The 10,032-nt window shown below is 49.4% G+C and overlaps 2 protein-coding genes across 5 annotated transcripts in view; both read left to right on the forward strand.

Moving 5' to 3' along the window:
* Positions 1 to 6,000, forward strand: part of LOC144128886 (putative fatty acyl-CoA reductase CG5065) — a 30,963-nt gene extending 24,963 nt beyond the window's left edge. Inside the window, exons 9-12 of one of the 2 annotated variants that reach the window (XM_077662660.1) lie at positions 766 to 1,005; positions 3,202 to 3,331; positions 3,841 to 3,968; positions 4,699 to 6,000. In XM_077662660.1, the coding sequence (XP_077518786.1) occupies positions 766 to 1,005; positions 3,202 to 3,331; positions 3,841 to 3,968; positions 4,699 to 4,837 (637 nt within the window). In that variant the 3' untranslated portion in view covers positions 4,838 to 6,000. Of the gene's footprint in view, positions 1 to 765; positions 1,006 to 3,201; positions 3,332 to 3,840; positions 4,076 to 4,118; positions 4,151 to 4,698 lie in introns of those variants that run through there. The other variant, XM_077662661.1, reaches the window with a different exon arrangement.
* Positions 6,001 to 9,544: 3,544 nt separating this feature from the next.
* LOC144128887 (fatty acyl-CoA reductase 1-like) overlaps positions 9,545 to 10,032 on the forward strand; it is a 57,615-nt gene continuing 57,127 nt past the window's right edge. Inside the window, exon 1 of one of the 3 annotated variants that reach the window (XM_077662665.1) lies at positions 9,545 to 9,704. The gene's annotated coding sequence lies outside the window, so the exon portion shown is untranslated. Of the gene's footprint in view, positions 9,705 to 9,804; positions 9,929 to 10,032 lie in introns of those variants that run through there. The other 2 variants (XM_077662663.1, XM_077662667.1) reach the window with 2 other exon arrangements.

A 10,032-nucleotide genomic window follows, 5' to 3' on the forward strand; every position in this document is an offset into this window, starting at 1 on the left:
CTCCACAATCCGAGTTTTTTCGCGAAGAATGACCCATTTGATGAAATAGGCAGACATCATATATACACAATACTTAGTCCGTAGACTTAAGCTTGCATTCTTGGTATGGCGTTGCGCACACGGCGAGACGAACACAGGAAGGAGTAGGACAACAGACACTCCTTCCTGTGTTCGTCTCGCCGTGTGCGCAACGCCATACCAAGAAAGCTATGCACCAACTCGCCCAGCAAGAAGTTCTTCTAAGCTTGCATCTAAGCCGGTAATCTGCGCTTCAATACTGTAATCGGATGCAACTCAAGTACGAAGCGGCTTTTCCACGTCAAAAGACCCCCTTCCGGCCAATGGCGCCGGCCGATTCTCAAGACCCTGCTAGCGGGACAATGCAGGGAGTGGCAAATGAAAGGGTATAACCTCTCCTTCCATGGTCAGAGATGCATGGTCCCCTCCTTGCAAGGAGAATCGACTCACTACAATCGGCCGACGCCATTGGCTGGAAGGGGGTCCTTTGACGTGGAAAAACAACTCCGTACTTGCACTGTACCCGACTAGAGTAAGGTGACCAGTCTTCTTACTCTGACCAGTGAGAATAATTTGGGTGCTGTAGGGCACAAAAGGGACGTTTGTGCCAACATGTGCGCGTTTGTCTGTCTGTGCGTTACATGTGTCTAGTCTCGCGTTACTGCGGCCCTCTGTTTCTACATATCTCACTGAGCACAGGGGCTCAACTTTAGTGTCTTGGTATGCGTGTTCGCGTTTCTGCTGCAGGACTCAGAAGCTGTCCGTGTACAACATGAGTTCCGGCGCCGACAACCCTCTGACGTGGCAGTACTTCATGGACTGCGTGCAGAAGATGCCCTACAAGATCCCGTCCAAGCTCACCTTCCGCTACCCTCAGCCGCGCCACACCAACAGCAAGCTGCTACACAAGGTCCGCATGTTCTTCCAGCACTACCTCGTCGCCCAAGCGGGAGACGTTGCCCTGTGGGCAGTCGGCAAGAAGCCCATGTGAGTACAAGCCGAAAGAAACGCTGGATCCACATCGCAGATGCCTGTCCAATGGCCTGCGTCGTTATTAATTAATTGGTTCTGGGGGAAAGGAAAATGGCGCAGTACCTGTCTCATATATCGTTGGACACCTGAACCGCGCCGTAAGGGAAGGGATAAAGGAGGGAGTGAAAGAAGAAAGGAAGAGGTGCCGTAGTGGAGGGCTCCGGAATAATTTCGACCACCTGGGGATCTTTAACGTGCACTGACATCGCACAGCACATGGTGCCTTTGCGTTTCGCCTCCATCGAAACGCGGCCGCCGCGGTCGGGTTCTATACCGGGTACTCCGGATCAGTAGCCGAGCGCTCTAACCACACAGCCACCGCGGCGGGTCGAAAATGAATAATAATAATAATAATAATAATAATAATAATAATAATAATAATAATAATAATAATAATAATAATAATTGGTTTTTGGGGAATGGATATGGCGCAGTATCTGTCTCATATCGTTGGACAGCTGAACCGCGCCGTAGAGGGAAGGGATAAAGGAGGGAATGAAGGAAGAAAGGTGCCGTAGAGGAGGGCTCCGGAATAATTTCGACCACCTGGGAATATTTAACGTGCACTGACATCGCACAGCACACGGGCGCCTTAGCGTTTTGCCTCCATAAATACGCAGCCTGAAATAAATGAAAACTGGTTTTGGGAAAAGGAAAGCTTAGAGGGGCGCAGTAACTGTCTCACTTCTCAGTGGACACCCGAGCCGCGCCGCGAGCAAGGGAGGAATGAGGGAGTGAAAGAAGAAAGATGGAAAGAAAAGCCGTTGTGGAGCGCTCGCCCAACACCCCTAGATACTAGATACTGGGGGGTGTTGGCTCACCCTGGTCAGATTGGTAGGAAATGATCTTCCTTTTATGCAATGAAATGAAACTAGTTATGGGGAAAGGGAATTCACAGCAACTGTCACTCTCGATGGACAGTGCGACGTTCTCTTCGGTATTTCCTCTTGAGAGAAGTATGAGAGAAAGGGTCGCTGTAGTTGAAGGCTCTGGATAAATTTCGACCATCTTTAGCCTGTACTGATATCGCACAGCACATGAGCGTGTCTTGCATTATCTTCGCTGAAGAGGAGGCGGAGGAATAAAGCGAAGGTTTGGTTACGGTCCCACTATGGATGCACGCCTCAGCAGCGCCGATGAACAGGATGGAGTAAAAGGAGAGGGTTGGCAACTAGAGTCTCTTGCTAACTAGGGCAGCTACATGCCACTCATGGTCAGGGGCGCACGTGGGTGGGTCCCGTCCACTTGTTCTTGAGACCTTGGCATCGCAACTCGTCGTAAGCTTGAACGATGCAGACGGCCTTGAGTGCCCTAACCCGGCGCTATGTCAATGCGCATTAAAGAACCCAGGTCGTCATAACTAATCCGGAGCCTTTCACTACAGCGCTTCTTTTTCCCTTTCTTTTTTTCTGTCTCTCCTTCATCCCTTTCACCAGGGCATGATTGGCGTGTCCATCGAGAAGTCATACAGTTACTGCGTTTTTCCTTTCCTTAAACAGTTTACTGAGGACTTGCTGCCAGTGCTGGTGAATTTGATATAGACAAGCTTGGATGAGAGGGAAGCTTAAGCATCTGTTCTACTAACGGAACAGGAACTAGTTTGAAAGAGCTTTCCAATAATCAGAACAAAGTTCTGTATTTCGATATATTGACTTTATCTTAGGTATACAAGGTTAATTTAGGGAGTAGATTTAGTACCTTCCTTGTGCTCATACGAACTAGAATATAGTAGCGATACGGCTTAGCTTAACGGAAAGCTGCTAATGTCGAAGCATCCTTCAGGGGTCCGAATGCCCGGCTGGCGAACGCTAAAGCCTTCGGTGAAACACACAATAACTCTGACGCTGTTTCGGCCGGCGAAACTTAATGCTGCTAGATAAAAAAGAAAAGAAAACAAAGCCCTTCGAGACCACTTATTTTGCGTCTTCTGCCTACGCCTTCCGATTAATGGCCGGTCCTCTCGATCCAGTAAAGATATGTGCCATAGGATACCTGTATAACAGCAACAACTTTATTTTTCATTGATGGCGAGCTGTGTAACCAACGTATACATAAAGGAGCCCCTACGGGCAACACATATGACGGCGATTATCATGAGCGTCCAAGTCGGGTTCTGCGTTTCTCTTATTCGCCGCAAACGTTCTTCCACAGACTGTCCAGGCTATACGATAAGGTCGAGAACCACCTGGACATGCTCGAGTATTTCAGCACCAAGGAGTGGTACTTCTACAACGACAACGTCAGGGCTCTTTACAGCGAGCTCAATGCCACGGATAAAGACGTGAGTATAGTCCTGCTCATATACGTAATGCCCAAGCTGTTTTGACTTGCACTGCCGATGAGCAGGCATTCCAGTGTTATTGACGAGGCATTTTTCGTGTTTTTTTTCTGTTTACAGTAATAATTTTTTGTGCTACAATCGACATTGGTATTGACGTGATTTAGTAGCTTGCATGTATCATGAGCGTATAGAAAAATGAAGTGTAGCACTCCAGGTAAGAAAACGAACAGCAAGACTGACATCGAACGCGAGTTCCTGCCATTCTGTAGTTGAAATATAATCGAACCTCGTTATAACGAAATAATGGATATAACAAACAAATGATGATTTCCCTTGGAAACTCGATCAGCATGGGCTATAACGAAGCTGCGGCTATAGCGAAGTAATCGCCGGGCCCATTCAGCTTCGTTGTAACGAGCTTCAACTTATTCACATTCGCTTCGTCCCGTTGAGGCAGTCTCAGTCCCATGATATGACGACTGTGTCCAACGATGTACGGTCGTATGCAGGTGTTCAACTTTGACGTGAAGACCATCGAGTGGAAGCCGTACCTGCTCTCCTACTGCTTCGGCATTCGGGAGTTCGTGCTCAAGGAGGACCTGTCCACCGTTGAAGAGGGAAAACGGCAGCTGGCAAGGTATTGCTCCTTCGCACTCGGCGGATTTCAGGCTGATCTTTATGTGGATGATGTTATTCAAGCAAGTACCGGCGGTTTAGGGACGCTCAATTACGTCCAAGTGACAGGTGCACGCGTTGCGTAATTTTCTTGCTTATGCTACCCGGATAGGGGCACGGCTCGTCTAAAAGGCCTCGTCGACGTTGGGTGGGCCCGTCATGCGATTTTGACATGCTGCTTGGTCACCGAAGTAGATTAGCACTTCTTAGATAGAAGAGGATGGGAGGTTAACCGTAAGAGGATACATGATAGCTACCCTGCACTGGGGAAAGGCAAGATGGAATGTAAAGGCGGGAGACAGTATGGGACGTTTTCAAAAAGAGGTTCATGGGCGCCGCCATATTGGAGACTGGGCTGTGCTCGTAGTACAGGAAAGAGTTGAGGATTAAGCTTCCCCACGTTCTCCCCAGAGCTCAGAAAACCAGTTTTCCCGAAAGTCGTGAAAAGGTATATAGAGAATAGAATATCAGGTACAAATAATAGCCCATATAGGGTTGTTTGGTTCATAAAACAGCCTCTCAAAGAACGCCACTCCGGTGTCTTCTTTTGGCTCGCGTGTCGATCAGTCAAGTGCATCGGAGGAGAGAGACGCGTTTGGTCGCGAAAATGCCGCTTTTAATTGTTCATGTGCATCGTGCCTCTTAGAACACCAAGCATAATTGGCATTCTTTTCTCGGACGTCGTTCTGCAGGCTGTACGTGGTGAGCAAAGTGAGCAGCCTCATCCTCATACTGGGCGCCTGGAGGGTGCTCAAGATGATCTCCCTGGACCCCATCGACATGGTGTATACGGCGAGCAGCTTCATCCAGGAACTCGTCGACGGCGTCTGACGGACGACATTGAGCCACAGACGCTCTGTCGGGAGGGGGGCTAGCATTATCGGCCTTTCCCGGCGTTCACCTAGTTTACATATGTTATTTTTTGTATTGTTCCTTGCCGTATGGGAAGCTCCGACACATTCCCGCTGCAGCGCTCGTCAACAGCAAGACAGCCAATCATCGCGGAGCAACTACCCTGCGATTTGATTTTTATATCGCGCGCTGATTTCTCCAAGAGACTGGCGACTGTGATTGCACAAACAGCGTTCTTACCGCGTGCCTTGGGGATGAAGCCGGTTTACACGGCGGATGCCGGTTGTACTTTTTTTAAATCAAAGCACAGAGGTCGTTAAAGGGACAGTGAGGACTACCCCATCCAATTCGATCTTGTGGCCCTTTCTAGCTATGTTCATGCTTATCCGGCAGAAAAAGGCGCATTTATTGCTGGGAAATTGCATTTAAATTATTTCCCGCCACTCGATTTAGATTTGTAACGTCTACACAGAAAAGGACTCCGGGATCACAGTACTGAAGTGATTTGCTGGTGTAGGCTAGCCTCAGGGATCCAAACCAAAAAGCCGCGTCGTCAGCGCACCCGGTTACTTACGAAATAGGCCGATGATGGCGACGCCCGTTTTTATGCCCGTTCTAGCTTATGAAGGCTCCGTTTTCAGTGAAAGTGGAGTCTTTGTCATCAGAATGCGGGGATCTATCGCTGCAGGCTAACTTGAACTTGTCGTCAGTGTCCCTTTAGTGAGAGCTCCTCTAGAACAGTATTTTTAGTAACTTTAAATATTTACGCATCTGCGGTTGGCATCTCGAGATGCGCACTTACCTCAGGTGCTTTGAACGACCCTTGTGAAGGTCCGGTCTCAGTGCCTTCCAAAGCGAAGCGTGGCATATGTTCGTTCACAGGGGCCATCTTCGACGTTTTCGGGCATCCTCAATCCCAGGCTGCACTTCGAGAGCAGCACACAGTTGTACATATCTCGTATTTATGGATTCCAGAAAGCAAGATACGTTTGTGAGCTTCCCCATCAACCTGAGTTGCCCGCATGTACACACAAAACGGGCGGGTGGAAGAAAGCAAGGCGTGGATCACTGCGTGCGACTTCACTGTACATACCATGTAGATATATGCGTTTGGCATTCAATAAACGAGTCTCATTCATGTACTCTGCCTGCGTGAAGGTTCTTGGTGCCGTGACAGCGACGGCCTCCACTACTGAAATACATTTTGCCTGCATGAAAGCTGTTGCGCGAAGTGATCAACAAGTTCATGATGTCGCCCATTCATGACTTTCTGGGTAGCAGAGAACAATACGGTTCGAAATTTGCGACCTCCTTCTAGGGGGGGGGGGGGGGGGGGGGGGGGGGGGGGGGGCACTGCCTCCTTTACCCTTCATCTGCATATTAGGCAGACTCACTTGCCTAGCAGTTTGGTTCCGGTGGTAGTCCCAAAGCTATGCCACAAAGAAGAAAAAAAAAAGACCCAGGAACTCCTGCCACAGGAGAAGGGCAACCAGACTGCCTGAGTGCGCAGGCTTTCGATTACTCCTTGAAGGAAAACACAGCAGGTCAGTGGCAGCGAGTTGTTCAGTAGGCGTAAAGAACGGCTAAATGGAGACTACAAGATAAAAAGCTGAAATTCACATTTTTATATTAGGCCCCTTCAAACCATCTGCATTACCTCCACAAGTTATCGGCTGCAGAATTTTACGTTGACCCCATGCTTGGAAATCCGATGCGTTAAGCTGAAAAGCAGCTTTGAACTCTCTCCCAATGGTTGCGTGACATACTTGGAGACCTCGCGTGCAGACAATCTCGGAGGCTGTTTATTGTGCGGAGCAGTCCGGAGGGCTGCCAGCTACAGCTGACGCCAGAACTCAATACTGGTGCTGCCCTCTAACATCAAGAGAAAAATTGCTTTCAGGCGCCATTTTTAAATTCACATGTAAAGGTCAACCAGGACTGTTTTTCGTAGGACCACCATCGACATCAACTTGCACTACAAAGTAAAAAAAATGACAGAAAATTTTTGTCTTAAGTTATCTAAAAGTGCGAAAGCAGAATTGCATGAACGATAACGACCGCCATGAAGACAGCGAATTCCCTGTCTGTGTCTTGTTTACGCCGCAGATGGAAGTTGATGAAGACATTGTGCAATGCACAGCGCGAGATAAACCTGAATGAATCTCTGCTGTTTTGATATAGTACAAGAAAACAAAACACTCGAATGCAAGCTCTTCTGTTATTTTTCGGGTAAGCCTCCGTCGGATTCTGATTCTCCGCGCAACTTTGCCCACAACCGAGACCACAAACGCAAAGCTTGATGTCTATGGTTGCGGCAACTAGATTATAAGCATTTTTTTTTATTTCGCTTCTACTACTAAGACCGTTCACTGCGTTCATTCATGAAGAAATATACACCACGATACTGTGAGCATGCATATTCTTTGCTGCAGCCGCAATAAACATTCAGAAAGTGGCGTAAATCAGCCCAATTTCAAGGGGGGTACACGGCTCTCTAGCCCCCGCCCCCCGACACGGACCTTACCTCGCGTTTGTGATGTTAGAAAGTGTGCATTTTTTTATGTATTTTTTCATCTGCCTCCTCCCATCATCATCACCTCCCATCGTGACCCTATTTTTTCTCCTCTTCCCGTTCCCCCAGTACAGAGTAAGCAGGCCAGATATCTTCAGGCCAATCTCTCTGCCTTTCAAGTCATAAACCCTCTCTCTCTTGTCACGATACGAACCCGATCTTACGCTTCTTGCGTTATGCAACTTTTTCAGCTGCTACGCAGATATCTGTTTACTGCTGTTGTAATCCCCCCCCCCCCCCTTTTTTTTTTGTAATAGCGAAATTTCTTCACGAAATTCAAACGGGTCTGCACACACACCACCAAATGAGAACTAGGCCTGGCCGGACATTAGAAATTGATAGCGGCCACGGTCGGGTTCGGAGTCCGGGCCGAAGTAGCGGCGAGTAGGCCGGGCTTATAGTCTATACATAACCGGCCCGTGAAGACCTCTAGCGCTGAGTATAATAATTGGTTTTTTTTGGGGAAAGGAAATGGTGCAGTATCTGTCTCATATACCTTTGGACACCTGAACCGCGCCGTAAGGGAAGGGATAAAGGAGGGAGTGAAAGAAGAAAGGAAGAATAGGTGCCGTAGTGGAGGGCTCCGGAATAATTTCGACCACCTGGGGATCTTTAACGTGCACTGACATCGCACAAGCACACGGGCGCCTTAGCGTTTTTCCTCCATAAAAACGCAGCCGCCTATAAAACTATGTTTTGCAGCTTTTATCGAATCTAAAGTCTGCGTTGTGCCGCTTAAGCATTCCAGTTGAGTGGTAATGCTACTTCTAGAGCATTTAACCAGCTTCACTTTTTCTCTCTATGATCACAGCCTCCATGCTCCTTTATTTTTTACTCATAGGAGGCGTAAGCGCGATATGGTGGAAGGGACATTCGCAATTTTCTAATCGGACTTGCAGTCTTAAGCAACTGAAAGTGAAGCGGTAGAGATTACTCAGTGCTTTACTTATTTCCTTTTTTTAAAAATAAAGATGGCCAGCTGTATGAAGGAGTTTTATGCATGCCGACAAGGGAAGAGTCGCATACGTCAGCGCCTGACTCGCACACTGTTAAAACGCTCGCCAGGTCCAAACAAGACAAAGACATCGAAGAAAGCTTCGAGGATTTGCCTCTTAACATCTTTTTCAATCACAGATTGTCTCAATGCTAGAAAAGCACAGGCTTGAAGTAACAGTAAAACCAATCACACACAGTCATAACAAGTCCTTTGATTGTTGCAAGATTGCAATTATGACAGCACTGTTTTTTGAACATCTGGTTCTGCTTAGGCATTTGTGGAAGGGAAGAGGCGTTCTCGCTCCCGCTGCTTCCCCGTGTTGTATGCACTGCTCGCATGATTCGATGCGGACCGAGTAGCCGCGGGGCGAATATCAAGGCGGGGGGGGGGGCGGGGGGGGGGGGGGGGGGGGGGGGGGGGGGGTGGGGGGGTCGCATGCTGTATCTCCCCTCCCCCCTAGCGAAAGGGGGGGTAAGGACTCCTTGTCCCCCTCCCCCCCCCCCCCCCACGCCTCGCGATTTACCCCACTGCATTCAGAGCCGATTCTACATTTTAGACACAAAATCGAAGGAGGAGGAGGGAGTAAACTTTATTAAAGAAAAGGTCTTTGGCGCGGTTGGGGTGACGTTCCCCTCCCCGCGGTGGCATCTCTTCTAGGCCGGACGCCAGGTGGCCGACCGACGATGTCGCTCGGCGACCTCTTCGGCCCGCTCCGTGAGTCGGAGTTGAACCTCCAGGTCCGAGCTGAGCAGCGCGGCCGACGGCTTGTCTTGAGGACATGAGTATAGGATGTGGGGTGTGTCTGCCCTTATGGTGCCCACAGAGAGAACAGATGGGGCTGAACTGCTCTGGGAACCATATGGAGTACATTTACGGATTAAAGAAAGTGTTTGTTTGGAGCTGCCGCCAACTGACTTGTGTTTTACTTAGAGAAGCTGTTCCATTCAGCGCACGATTCAATTTACCCGCGATAATACGCACTCATGCGCGGCTAGCGCCGCATCGCGAGGAAAGATAGAAGACATCGACGGTCTGTTTCTTTAATTTGCCAAGAGGTGGCGCAGCCGTTTCAAGTTTATGGCGTGCATGCACATTGGTTTGCGGCGGTCACGTGGGCATTACGTCTGGCCCACTACCGCCCGTAGACGGCGACAGCGGCAACCTGCGACTTTGCTTCCGTTCCTTTACCTAATTTTTTTTAAATTCATCTCTTTGGGTGCGATATCGGCGTGGGCAAAGAGGATCGAAATGGAAGTGCCCCAGAGTGGTTAAGGACGGTGAGTACAGCTGCGAACCCCATCTTTTGTTCAGTGCAAATCATCCGGAAACAGGCGCGGAACCCGCGGAGCCGGAACAACCAGCACAACCAGTCCGTGCGTAAACGCCGGCTTGCCTGCCTCCGCTGTCACAGGGAGCGATGCCGGATGGGAGGCCGACCCGTCGGGCGGGACGCACGTTTTTCGCTCTCCGGTGTCCGTTCAATGCACGCGAAAAGCACGAGGTAGGGTCTGTGGTTTGTTGGCTACCTTGAGGCTCCGTCCGGGCCGCCCGTTTCGACCCAGCCGACGGGCACGCATCGGACGAGGGGTCCGACCCATGCGGTCT

The sequence above is a fragment of the Amblyomma americanum genome, chromosome 4 (assembly GCF_052857255.1).
Source record: "Amblyomma americanum isolate KBUSLIRL-KWMA chromosome 4, ASM5285725v1, whole genome shotgun sequence".
In the NCBI taxonomy this organism is placed as follows: domain Eukaryota; kingdom Metazoa; phylum Arthropoda; class Arachnida; order Ixodida; family Ixodidae; genus Amblyomma; species Amblyomma americanum.